The following is a 13456-nucleotide window of genomic DNA, read 5'->3' as shown; positions in this document are numbered from 1 at the left end:
TAAGAACAGAGGAGCAACATTAAAAAAAATAGCTATACCTCCTGCTCATTTTAAAGTGTATCACATTGTGCTTTTGTTCTGATGATTTTGCTTCCATACAGGTTTTCATAAGAGGTTAATAAGAAGACGTTAATGAGGAATGCAATATTGCACATGGGCAGGGAAGCTGAAACATAGTTATTTAGTTATAAACAAACAATAGATGTTACTTTTTAATTGCTTTTTCAGAAGCCCGATTCTGCCTTCTTGAAGGAGTGTTATCTATCTTATTAAATTGAGAATATTATCCTTATTTTATTTATTATGTATAGCAAAAATAAACTTCTCTAAAACAGTAGTGCTTCACTGATTTCAACTCAGTGCCTTGGTCACAATAAACCGGTCAAGACCCTATAGATTGAAAGTCCTGTATGAGTTGTAGTGCAGCAAAATTACCTCCTTGAGTGCTAGAATTTGAGACTGAGCCTTTAGGTTAGCTGAAGGTAGTGGAAGTGGCTTCAGGAGTCTCTGTTTGGGGTACAAATTAAGAGGCTTAAGAACAGTGTATTACAGCAGTGAAAGAGAATAACATCATTTTCATTGCATTTTTTGAGGTCTTGGTTTCATTACTGTGGAAAGTGTAAGGGTGCATTTTAGATGATAGTTGAATGTTTCAACAGAGACTGATTCAAACAGTTCCAAAATCTGAAACTATTGGGGAGGCAGGGGTAGAAATGTTTGTTTGCTGGAGTTCAGTTTATCTGTGAAATGAATGCATAAATTCTTGTCATTTAGCCATCTTGATTCACAGCACTTGGTCACACCATTGCCCTTTCCTTGGATATAAGCTAAAGGTCATCATGTCCTAAAACAACTAAATACGAACAGGCAAGTTCAGTAATGTCAAAGCTCAAAAATATTGACAGTCTAAGAAATGTGCTGCATATTGTATATTTCTGTCCATTTTTTTAAATGGGGGAAGGAATATAGGAGCAATCTTACTGGTTAAATAGGATTCAGATCCTTGCAATTTCATAAGCTACATGTTTTTCGCTTTAGAGCTGGGCCTGATGTTGGTTTTCAGTAGAATAGTTGGTTTGTGTTTCAGGAAGGGACTGTTTAAGAGGGTGCTTTTAACAAGGGACCTCTTAGATTTTATTTAATGTTTGTTTTTAGTTCTCAAAATGAATTAAATAGAGGTGAGATGTTGAATCTGATAACAGGAGGACAGAAGTTTGTGCAAAGCATGAATGAAGGCTTTATAGGTTTTCTTCCACCCCTGCTTCCAGATTACTCCACACTATACTGTGTGCTTCACTCTCTTGAGGAATGTCTGTCCTTGAAGTGAGAATAAGGCATGCATTTGAAATTCCATATATTCCATTTATCACCTAAAAATATGGCTTTCTCCTGGGCTGTTGCATAGGGAAATTCATTTCCTATGCTTATTCGGTCATTGTCTGCTTTGCATGCATTGTCAGAAAGGTGGTTGATAACAATACTGTAAGGAGGAACCATGGCTTCCAACACATTTCTCTGTGACCACTGAACAGGTGTGAGATGTTACAGATTCTTGGACACTGTGTTATGCATGTATTTCATATAGTTTGGTTCTTGTGATTCACTCTTTGGACCTCAGCAGAACATTGAGAGCTATGTTTGAGGAAGAGATTTCCCTCTTTTTTCAAGGTAAGGATGCTGTTTGAAAACTCTTCCCCAAAGGCACAGAAATTTCACAGAAATTTCTGGGAGACTCAGTCCTCACCAGGCCAGTCCCTGTATGGCCTGTCAATGATCTCCGGTTGGTTCAAGACTGATAAGTGTCCAAACTGACTATTACCTTTATTTGTGGACTAGACATACTCTCTGATGTCTAATCTATAGATTATGAGCAAGCTTGAACATTTCCTGCTCAATGGCTGTTTGACTTTCTTTTGTCTTTTTCCCATAGTTGCCTCAATTTGTTTTGTCCTTTTTTTTTTCAATAGGGAGCAAAAGAAAAGGAAAAGCTTTCCCCAGTTCTGCTTTGTCATCACCAGAGTCCGATTATGTTTGAGCTGTTTCCTAGTCATGTATCCTATTTCTTAAACAACTGTTGCCCTTCTGATATATTAATTCATACATAAAGCTGTCTTGGTTTTCCTTGAACTGCCTGCTGTAGTTCTTTGGTTCACAGAGATCCTTGTTCCTGTCTCCCTGCTGGATTTAGTCTTCTTTTGAAAGAATGAAGGAATTTGAACTTCAGCTGATAAATACATGCATTTGAATCTGTGACTGATTTGTGGCTAGATTGTTTTTGATGACTTTTATCTGTAGTTGATTTGCATCTATTTGGCTCAGACTCGCTGGGGGTAACACATCGAATAAATGAATAAATAAATTTGAGGAAGAGGCAAGGAGAGAATGGATGAATGAATGGGTGATAGGGAAAGAGAGACTAGACAGAAAAGAATGGGTAAGTGGTGATGAAGTAGTACAGAAAAATAAGGAACAAGCAGTGATCAAAGTAGAGAAAAGAAATAAAAATGATTTGAAACTGAAAAGTAGAGAAAGTCTGAAAAGAATAGAAAGAGTGAAAAAGAAATAAGAACTTGGTGCCTGATTACACCTAAAAGAGCAGAAATGGGTTACTTTTAATTGTGTGAAAGGGCTAGGATTGTGCACCAGTGAAGGAATGAGTTTGTACAGGGAACCACGGGACAGTGTCCAGGGTTGTCCGAGACTCAGAGCAGTAAATCTTGCCCATTTCATCAAGTTAAGTGTTTGCTACAGGGCTCATGTACTCTGAACTCACATCAGCAGTGTCTCTCTACCTTTTGCACAGCTCCATGTGGAATATTCCTGTAATGAATCCTCATTTTCCTCTTTCAAACTTGCTGGTTTGGGTTAGTGTTTCTTTGTGCCCTCCAGTCTGACCTTTGTTCTTTTATCAGCATATACAGTTAACTAAAAACAACAGCAAAACAACTAAGCACCACTAACAAGACTTCTTAGACTAGTCATACTGAAGCCCGCTTGTTTTTTAACATCCACTTCCATGTTCCTGTGTGTTATCTCTTGTCACATTGCATCTCAGAAGCTCTGTTAGCACCTGCAGGCAGAAAGCACCATCGTTCAGTGTTGCACGTCACACACGTACTGCACAGAACAAATAATACATAGCATGAGTGTTTGAAACCGATACTGTGACCGAGGATGGAAAGCCTTTGTTACTACACTACCTGCTCTCTCGGGCATCTGACTTCTTTTTGGTTTCACCTGAATTCCTCTCTATTCACAAAGCAGCAACAATTGCTGCTTCTCCTGCCCACCACGTTTATTTTCTCCACTTTTTATTTGGAAGTCAGGGGAGCTTCCAGGCACTGCCAGTTTGCCTGTTTTCTCTCTGCTTTTGACCTCTGTCCATTAAACTCTTATTGTAGTGCTTAACTTTAAACCGATGACTGTGATTATAAGTATTCAAATGCTAGTAATCAGATATGTGTTTAAAGTGCCTTACTGGTTTAGTTTTGAAGGGAAAAACATTCCCACTGTGTATCTGCTTTGCATCTATCACAGAAAACGTTCTTAGTCTTAACTGGAGCTTCTAGTTGCTGAGGGACAGTACATTACCATCGATACGTATATATTTATATTGACTGTAGTGGTTCCCCAGAACCCAACTGGGAGTGGACTCTCACAGTAAGTGCTAAACAAAATTTTGACATTCCCTGTGCAAAACAAGGCAAACGTAGCAAGTAAGATAAAGGAAAGTAAAATGGTAGCACAGAGAGTATCATATCAAACATGTGAATTTCACAGGGGTCAGTGCGTATTACTGGTGGAGATGCTGTTAAGCCTAAGTTGTCTCAGGAAAGGTAAGATTGCACAGTGGCTCAGGCAGACCATGAAGATTAGCTTTTGTTCCTTGTTTTGAATCCCTGGACACGCAAAGAAGGTGGGACGTTTCTCATGGTGATGTCTGTCATTCTTCCCCTGAGGAATGAGTCACAAAAGTTAAGGTGACATTTCTTGTCTTGAAATATATCAGTGAGCTAAATAAAAAATACCCATCGGAAGGAAAATATGTTATCTGCAGTAGGAGAAGTTTTGGGAAAATTGCTTACTTATTGATAATGTCTCTCCTTTCTCTCTCTCCCCCCACACACCCCATTTTTTGTTTGTTTTTACAGCAGTTGTATGCTGCCCAACTTGCTGCGATGCAAGTGTCTCCGGGAGGCAAGATACCTGGCATACCCCAGGGTAACCTTGGTGCTGCCGTATCCCCTACCAGCATACACACCGACAAGAGCACAAACAGCCCTCCACCCAAAAGCAAGGTACTGTACCAGGCCCTACAGCATTGTGTTTCTGACAATGTGGGTACTTGCATGTGTTTTTTTTCTGAAGGGTATCTGTGTGCATCTCAGTTGCAAGCAACTTTGTTCTCAGGATGGCTTCCTGAAATAGGAGGTTATTCATAGTGCCATTTTTCCAGCGAGAAGACCCCAGCACAATAATACCAAACAACCATTCATACACGGTGTCAGTAACAGGCACCACCACCTCAGCTGAGATCCTGTGGGTTCCCTTGCAGTGTCCTACCTATCACACTGCTGTTTCTTCCACCGTCAGTAACAGGCAGCAGGCTGAGGTGACCAGCTCGTATTTTAGCATGCAACTGTCATTTCCTTTCAGAATGCTAAACCAGAGTCAGGTTAGCAATGTGTCAACAAGAGATGGAAAGCGGTGGGGCATCTCATCTGTGGCCAGATCCTGTCCTGGGGTTTAGTCGGTGTTTGTGGAGGAACAAGTCTCCAAAGCAGTGTCTGTTGTGTCATAGAACAGAGCTGGAATCTGTCCATCTGATGAGTAATCTTGGTCATAGCGGGGCAATTAGGCCCATACTCATTTAAGAGGTCAAGCTAGCAGCTTGTAGTCACATCTGTATAACGCTGCCAGCATGAGACTAGTTGTACCTAGAAAAAAGGCACAGAATATGTCCAGTGGAGGAAAATGAACTCAGCGTATGCCACAGCTGAGCAAAAGTAAGGGGTCAGAATTGAATGGCACATCTTAGGTGTTGCAAAACAACTGGGACGAATTTAACTAAGGAATGCAGGGAAAAAGCAGTCCCATTTAGGTGACAGCAAGAGCTTGATAAAAATGTGTCCTTTCTTTTTGGTAGTGTCCTCTAGCATGCTGTCCATGTCCTTTATCATGTCAGAAAAGATTCCTTGAATTGACAGTAGTGTCTTAGTTTTACCTTAACAGTAAAACAGCATAGATTAAAAATAAACAGACAAATAAATAATACCATCGTCAGCTCAGTGAGATACATGTTCAAAGAATAAAAAAGATGGTGTGGAACCAGTAGCTGTTGTGTTAATGAATCAAGCCCTGGGTCTATGTTTTCTTTCTTCTCTCCTTAGTGTAGACTTTGTGACTTCCCAAAGGTTATCCTTGGCTTAGCCTCTCCCTTTGTGTACTGTAGAGCAAGGAATCACAAAGCCATGCAGTGCTTGATGATAGTTCTGGGCTTTTCTTCCAAAAAGTTGTGTCTGTGGTTGACAAGAGATTTTTGTGCATTTTACAAGGGTTTTTTTTGTGTCTGGCTAGCAGCTTGTGAGATCCACTACACTTAAAATCCTGGTGTTGTTTTTGGATCTCTTGTGCACAAGCAGAATGGCTGATGAGATCTAAGGGAACACAGTATTTATTTTGTGGCAACTGTGGAATTAGAAGGCCTGTCGTATCTACCGGTAACATCAAGCATAACCGTCTTCCTGGCAGCTGTCAAGATCAGCTCTGTTCTCCCTTGTGTTTTGCTGCTTTTTCATATTTGTAGATGTTCCAGTGCCTTTGGCTTGCAGTTCTGTAGGACACAAACAAAACTTATTTGCAAATTGAAATTTTTTAAAAAAAAGTGGGCCAAAAGGAAAGGAAGGGGGCTCCAAAAGGCTGTAAAATTGTGCAGCGTGAGCCCTGTGATGCATGCTGTTTTCAATCTGCTGTGTGCCAGTTGGAGGCTCAGAGAGCGAGCGAGAGAAAGAGAAAGGATAATGCTGAGAAATGATAGAGTGGCTGTGACCTCCAAGCTCAGCCTGGAAATCCAAGACATTGATTTCACTTAGCATTCCTGCTGAGAAATCCGGCGGAGTTCAGTTGTAATAAAAGAACAAGATTCTGTTCTAATGGTAATGGCGTATGACAGACGTATCACTTTGTCTGTCCTCAGCACCAGAGAGAGGAGAATTGGAGAAAGGTCACCTGACCTGCCTGTGCTGTTGTGCGGATGCTATACTGAGCTTTGAACTCCAGCCTGGAAGCACAATTATTTATAATGCTAAATGATAAAGAAACCTTTATAGAGCCTACAGTAATTAGAATAAAGCTTATACAATAGTGCAGTTGCCTGGCTGAGAAAACACACTGGCAAATCCATCACAGTGGCAGAAACTGAAGCTTATGTGTTGAAATGAAACACCTTCATTTGTGTCTGTGTGAACCTTCCTTTGCTTTTTCAAAGCTTGTTTGTGTTCAACAGCTCCAAAAGTTTATTCTGTTTGCTGATTTTTTTTTTAAATTTATTTTTTTTGGCTGTTGTCAGGGAGTATCTGTCTGGGTTTCACAGCCATTTTTTAATATTTTTTTTTAATCCCCAGCAGCAACTTGGTTCATGAAGTTAGTTCGTGGTGGTCTTTCTCACTGTGTCAAACTGTACGTCAGACGTCCACAGATGGACAGTTAATGCCTTAGACAAGCTTTCAAGAGATGCTGTTTGCTGAATCTCTATTTTCAGCCCACAGTTTACACTGGCACAGCTTTGGTAATACGCTCAAGTGTTTGGAGACAAGGAGACAGCCTTACCTGAGAGCGTGTCAAGCTACAGGCAAACATCTAGGTCACTTCTGAAAAGCTGCGTTTTTTTCCCTCTTGTATAGTGTTAAAGTTAGTTCGCTGCTCTTTGCAAGGATTCTTCAAAGTCGGCCTCAGCAGCAGATGGAACAACTGTTGGCTCTAGAAATGCTGAGAAGCATCAGGGGGAGTTTGCCAAGGATCATCCTTTAAATCTAGTAAGACTTGAACACATCCCTGCAACTCCTGTTTTGGCAAACCTTTTATCAGTGGCCCTCACCAGTGTTTGAACATTGTGCTGGGCAGACTACCCTGGCATCTTCTGTTGTCTCGCTTGCCTTTCAACAGATGTGACCTGGAATAGTCAAATTCACTTCCTAGGTTTCTGTACTGTAACTTTTAGGAAGCCATGAAGTAGAGATGCCATTATGCTGTGCTGCACACATTCTGTCAAGTTTTGGTTAAGAAACTGAGCTGGTGTCGTACATTCTTCCAAGAAGAAATCTGTGCCAGAAAAATTGTTTTAAGAAACAGAACTAGTGGAGCCTGTCCAAAAGAAAATGCGTGTGTCTTGCGGAAATGGATTTTAACACAGCTTCTTCTTGAGCAGTTTTAAAAACAGCCGGTATGCTAATCATACCATTCAAATTTACCAAGGCCTCCTCCACAACCCGTTTGAAAGGCAACTATCTTTGAAGTTTGCCAAATTGTGCTGGATTTCTAAGGTCTGCCTTAAGCACATTTTGCCTGCGATCATGTAAATGCTTGCATGCTGCTCTGTTGGGTGTTCAAGGTGTTACACGGTCCCAAGTAAGTAGGAGAGAACAGGCATAGGTGCAGATAAGGACTAGGCAGAATAACCCACCAGTCCATCTCGTGATTAACGTCAAGCCTCTTGCTTGTACAGGGCCATGCAGGAGATTAAAAAAAGCAATGTTATAGAGAATATGTTTATCTGAACAGTGACCTTTACCATGGTACCAGGATTCTCACCTGATAGCTACAGTCTTCACTGACTTCAGATGAGTTGCGTTATGCTCTTGAATAAGGACAGCAACATCACCCTCACTAGTAAACAGATGGGGCCCTGTTCATTCCTGCCTTTGTTCCTTGCTTTTCATGTTGCACGTATAAATGTAGCATCTAGTACCTGTGTATTCTAGCCCTTTCCATGTAACCTTTCAAGTACAGTAATTCTAGGGTGAATTTTCAATGTAGCTTGTAAATGTAGCTAAATGATTCCGTGTATTTAATGGAGCACAGTGCATTGTCTGTAGCATCTACTGAAAAACAGGAGCAATTCAATGTGAAATGTGACAGGAGAGAATTCCTGGGCACTTTTCTTTTAACCTTGTTATGACCTCAGCCCTAACCCTACTCACAGTTGTGTCTCCATCAATGGCAACAGCACACAGATTGTCCAAATCAATTTTTTTGTTCTTTTCAAATACTTCTGGCAGTGATGTTACTATTTGCTCAGCAGTAGCACCTGGGAGTTGTGACAAGGAAAGGAAATGTGTTTCAGACAAGCCAGAAACAGCTCTAAGCAGTTCGATATACACTATCAGATTCTCCTCAACTGCAATATCCAGACAAATATCAGTATGAATCCTTAACCGAAGATTGTACTTTATTTTCACATCATCTGATCCTCTGATCACCAAAGTAAACACTGGATTGAAAATTTTTCATGTTGCCTATAGTCAGCAATAAAATCGCCTTGGAAAGACTTAGAGCTTACTTCTCTACCACACCACAGATTGGCCTTAAAATGGCCAGAGACTCTCCAGGGAAACTTCTTTCATTTTTGAGGAATATCTGATGATGACGCTACAGTTGCTGCCATTTGCACCAGCTGTGTCTTGTGTCTTGTTTTCAGTATACAAAGGATAGAAAGGGACCAACAGTGTGCTTGCTCCATTCTCACCCAGGCAAGGTAAGCCTGGATACGAAACTGTAGCTGAGTCACTGTTGACTTTCTTACCAAGTACATCTGATACCAAGGACAAAATAAAGAATAGGAGTCTTTGGAAATGGGCGTTTTAATTCAGACACACCACAGGCTATGTCATTAGGAAAAATAAGTAGCTATTTACTATGGGGAGCTGGTTGGGGATTTTCCTGTCCTAGTCAAAACTGATGATGAGACTACACTCCCCAGTTTCAGTAGGAAAGCTTTCTTGACTCAGAATAAAAATATGATAAAAAAAAAAAAAAGAAAAATGTTTGAAGGGAAGGAGAAAGGAAAAGACCCTAAAATGGCCTGGTAACAAGACGACTCATCTAGATGATATTTCTGATTCTACTTTGGGCAAGTTGTTGACTTGAACTTCATTTTAGGTGACTACCCTAAGCAGCCCTGTTAACTTGGGTATATTTGTCTCCCTTTCCCTCGTTTCTCTCTTTTGTATGATAGTGCAGAATGTGAAAATTTATCCTGGGGAGATATTGGGGAAAACATTAAGCTGCGTTATGTACATAGCTGCATCAGTTTGCTTGTCACATCAAGCTATGACGATTACAGAAGCCTAGCTGATAAGTAGATGTACAGATTCCTCATACCCTCAGAGCTGCCATTTTTGAACACATTAAAGGAAAGTATCTTATTTCAGCTCTACAGATGATAGATGCATTGCTCTTCAAATGCAGAAGGATATTGGTGTTTCCTCTTCATAACACTTCTTTTTATATAGTTTTTATATTTAATCAAATGTTTTTGGAAACGAGATAATTGTTCTGCACAACACTGTGAAGTACTTCAGCTATAAAGAGGACAGTTGTGTGATAAAGAAGACTGATAGTGGCTGTGTACAGGTGATCAGAGGGTATGACTGCTTGTGTTAGATGGGACCAAACTGTTTTCCCTGAAGAGAAGAGGAACCGATCTGAAACTAACCCATAGCACAAGTTATACAGGGCTTCTATACTAATGGCAATTACTGTCCTCTTTATTGGTTGAAGAGCTCAGCAGCTGCTGATGCTTATCCAAGCAGCAGGAAATTGAGGCACCCTTATATTCATTAAAGAGAATACTGAGGCATTTTAAAATTAAGAACAGGAGTTCTCATTAAAGTGATCTTAAGATGCACCATCCCTGCTAGAACATCAAGGCTATGTTTACAGGAGGTTTATCTCCAAGATTTGCAAGGCCCTTTTGTTTTTGAGAATTTCCAGGCTGGACACAATTCTTTATATGCCACTAAGGAAGAAAATCCTTGAAAATTAATCTGTTAAGCTTTTCAGCACCAGAACAACAGTTAGCACTAGAATATTGTAATTCAGTAAATTCAAAACATTTTTCAGTGCTTGCATTTCCCAGTCCCCTTGTCAGTACATCAGTCAGGTTAGAAATAACTGTAAGATGATTAAGGAGAAGTTTATAGTATGGATGCAGTGATGTATAGGGAGCTGTAAACTGAGAGCTCATCTGCCTTATCTGTGCTATGCTCCTTGGTGCTTTGCTACTTCTTTAGTATCCCTGTCCATTCTTAATGGAGACCTTGTAGCTAATTACCTCTTTATCTGGAAGCCTTTTCCTTTGCTGCCCATGCTTTTAATTCCAAATAGCAAAATGTGGAGCTGGTGACAGAATCTTTGAGACTATTTTTCTCTTCCTTGCTCTTCTTCCTATACATGACATCCAGGCATATAAACAATTACTTTTTAAACCATTTGCTAGAACACAATAAAGTGGTGTGTATTAATGGAACTTCTTAAGATGCTTTTCTAAAATAGAGAATGGGTTCCAAACAATAAAAACATTGTTAATAGCAGTATCTAAAAAGCAGCAGCAGTAGGGACCTGCATGGTATTGTTCCTGCCTTCCACCCCTCCCTACTTTCCTAAAAATAAATTAAATACATGGAGGGGCTCCTAGGATGCTTTTTCAGATTAAGTCTCCACAGCTCTATTTCCTGATACGATGTCTCTCTGGCAGGAGCCTGTCTCTCAAGCACTGTTGCCAGCCAGTCAGCCCTTGTCAGGCTCAGTTGGCACTTTTTATAATGAAAACTCGGAAGAAAACATAACAGAAAGAAAAGGGGGGGGGAAAAAACCCTCTGAAATCTGTGATCACAAAACAAAAGTGAGACACGTGGATTTAAGCAAGACCACTGCATTTCTGAGACATCTTAAAAAATCAGACAGGGAACAACAGAGATGTAAAGCAAAGTGGTAATGACAAACATACAATGTGGGCTTCTTACTAGTTCACTACTGTTCCTTGCTGCCAGTGCCTTCCTTACCTGGTATGAATAAATAAAACACCCACTTTTCCTAAGTGGGAAAGTTGAGAGGGTGGAAGGTTGGGCAGCAGGTAGTGGTTTTCCTTCTTTTTTTTGATTAAATGATCCACAGCATTGGCTTCATACTGCAGACCAAGATATTACACCAAGCTCTGTTACCTTCAGGAGGCAGCTGCTAAAGCTGGGTTCAGTTACAGAATCCCTCAGTGCTCAGGAGTGCCGAGACCTGACATTTTCTTTCTGCTCTGCGTCTTACTCTGTTACTTAGAAATACCTAAGCATCGTCTTCTGCAGAAGCTTTGTGACAGAACTGCCCATCTAGTGTCACTTGGAACAAAGAGCTTGAACGAGAGACAGGAGCATTTTGCAAGAAGAGACTGGAGGAGCCCCAAACAAGAAAACAGTGTCACAAAGTCAAGGTTTTTTTTAATGCCACTAAGATAGCTGTTGAGCTGATACTGCCAGCTGGCCATGTAGTCCTGCGAATAGCAGTAAAAGGACTTTAGGAGAGCGTGGAATCAGGAGCTGCATAATGAAAAATAAGATTTTTCTGTTTGCAGTGTTTTTTGTTGATCATCCTCATGTTTGGGTGGGCTTGTTCTGTGGGGAGAGTTGGAAAATACTTAGGAGAGGTTCTTTCTGTTGTGGAAGGGGAACCAACCACGAGGAAAAATATGTGAAGTTCAGCTTGGGATATAGAATTCTTCACTGGGGGCTGCAGAGTATCACAGCACTCCAAACATGAAGGACCAACATTAGCTCTAGGTTAAATATAGATAAAAAACCAGCCAGTTATGCCAATACAACATTAATTTCTAGTTTCCTTCATAATATGAAATTCCTATAAAGATCATCCTTTATTCCAGAGACTTTTTTAGACTCTGAGCTGTTAGACTCTTTAAATCAAGGAATGTATTTATTCCAGGAGCACAGGCTTGTGCAAACTAACAGTACTGTAGCAACGTACTGATTTCATGGATTAGGAGACAGCTTGAAATGGAGCACAGGACTCTCACTCTAACAGATCCTTCTAGAAGGGAGCCAGGTACTTCAGGAATTAAATCTGCCCTTTTTCAGCTTCGGCTTTAAGTGTTTGGGTATTCTGTGGTATGTGTTAATAATCAAAAGTAAAGTGCATAGGCTGCCTTGTCAGGGCTGTCTACTGGACAGCAGTGTAGCCATCTTTTACCAAGTGTACAACTTATTTTCAACAGAGAAAGTATATTTCTGAGGTGATTGAATCACATTCCAATGTGATCAATCTGGCAGCTTCCAGAAGCTGCGTGCTTTGTCTGCAGAAGGGTGGTTTGCTTCCACATTACATGCTAGATTTGAAATTAGCTCCTCTTGACACATTCAGGCAGAATGCAATTCAAACTAAGCATCAAAGAAATATATTTTGCAGTAAGTATTCCTGTACCCACTGCTGAATGATTATCATTTAACAAGGGAGCTCTAAAATTTTTTTAATCAGAAACATTTTAATCTGTAATCCCTGATAACTGTGGATAGCTGAAGAGAGGCAACATTTAGGAGCAGAATGGAGAAGAAATCTATTTTATTTTCAAATTCAAAGAGACAGTTTCTTATAGGTTACTATTAACTCTAGAGTTATAAAAAGTGCTTGGCAAATATTTCACTGAAGTTTCTCAGAACTACACATTTGTTGTACAGAATGCAGTTTGAATTGTTTAGTGTAAAATGAAATGGTGCAAAAGAGGTTTTCAGAGAAAATATGTGGAAATCATCACTTTTGAGTGCATACATTCTTCAAAGCAGTGTGGCTACATCTTGTGATTTTATAACGGATAGCTTCCTTGAAGTCCCAGGTCCTGGAGTCATGTGAATATGTAAGAATCTCATTTAAACAAAAAGCTTCCGGCTATCATGGCTGAAACTTATAGATTGGTATAAATGTATCCCAAAGGCTAAGAAAGCAGCTAACAAATAAAATGAATCTATGTGTTACTATTTTAATGAAGTGGGATTAATTTTCAGTCTCAAATCATAGAAGACTTCATGTTGGCAATAAGGCATAAAATATTTCTCAGCAGAATTAGGCTTTTTACCATAGTATCTTGCAATAAAAGTGCTTCAGTAGTATCCAGAGAGAACATTTGAGAGCATCCGAAGAACATCAGAGGCAGGCAGACTGAAGCAACAAGCCATTTTGGGTTTTGATGTAATTTGACAGGATTTAATATATGAAACCAGTTTAAAATGTTGATCTTGATCATGTGCCTTTATCCACTAATGCTGCAAGACTATGAATTCAAGTGTGTACTTTTAGTACTAATGAATGAGTTTAGTTTCTGTTTGTTTCATTTCAGTTGCTACATTTTTCCCTGCTGCTTTTAAAGGAAAGATAAGCTAATGCCATGATTGGTATCTCTGAA

General features: G+C 40.0%; 1 protein-coding gene across 5 annotated transcripts in view; it reads left to right on the top strand.

Moving 5' to 3' along the window:
- Positions 1–13456, top strand: part of SOX5 (SRY-box transcription factor 5) — a 488455-nt gene that overhangs the window by 423151 nt on the left and 51848 nt on the right. For all 5 annotated transcript variants that reach the window (XM_068401092.1, XM_068401094.1, XM_068401093.1 and 2 more), the window contains one exon: positions 4152–4298. In XM_068401092.1, the coding sequence (XP_068257193.1) occupies positions 4152–4298 (147 nt within the window). The remainder of the gene's footprint in view (positions 1–4151; positions 4299–13456) is intronic.

The sequence above is a fragment of the Nyctibius grandis genome, chromosome 5, assembly GCF_013368605.1.
Source record: "Nyctibius grandis isolate bNycGra1 chromosome 5, bNycGra1.pri, whole genome shotgun sequence".
NCBI lineage: Eukaryota > Metazoa > Chordata > Aves > Nyctibiiformes > Nyctibiidae > Nyctibius > Nyctibius grandis.
The sequence above is the reverse complement of the archived record's forward strand: the minus strand, read 5'-3'. Positions and strand labels throughout refer to the sequence as shown.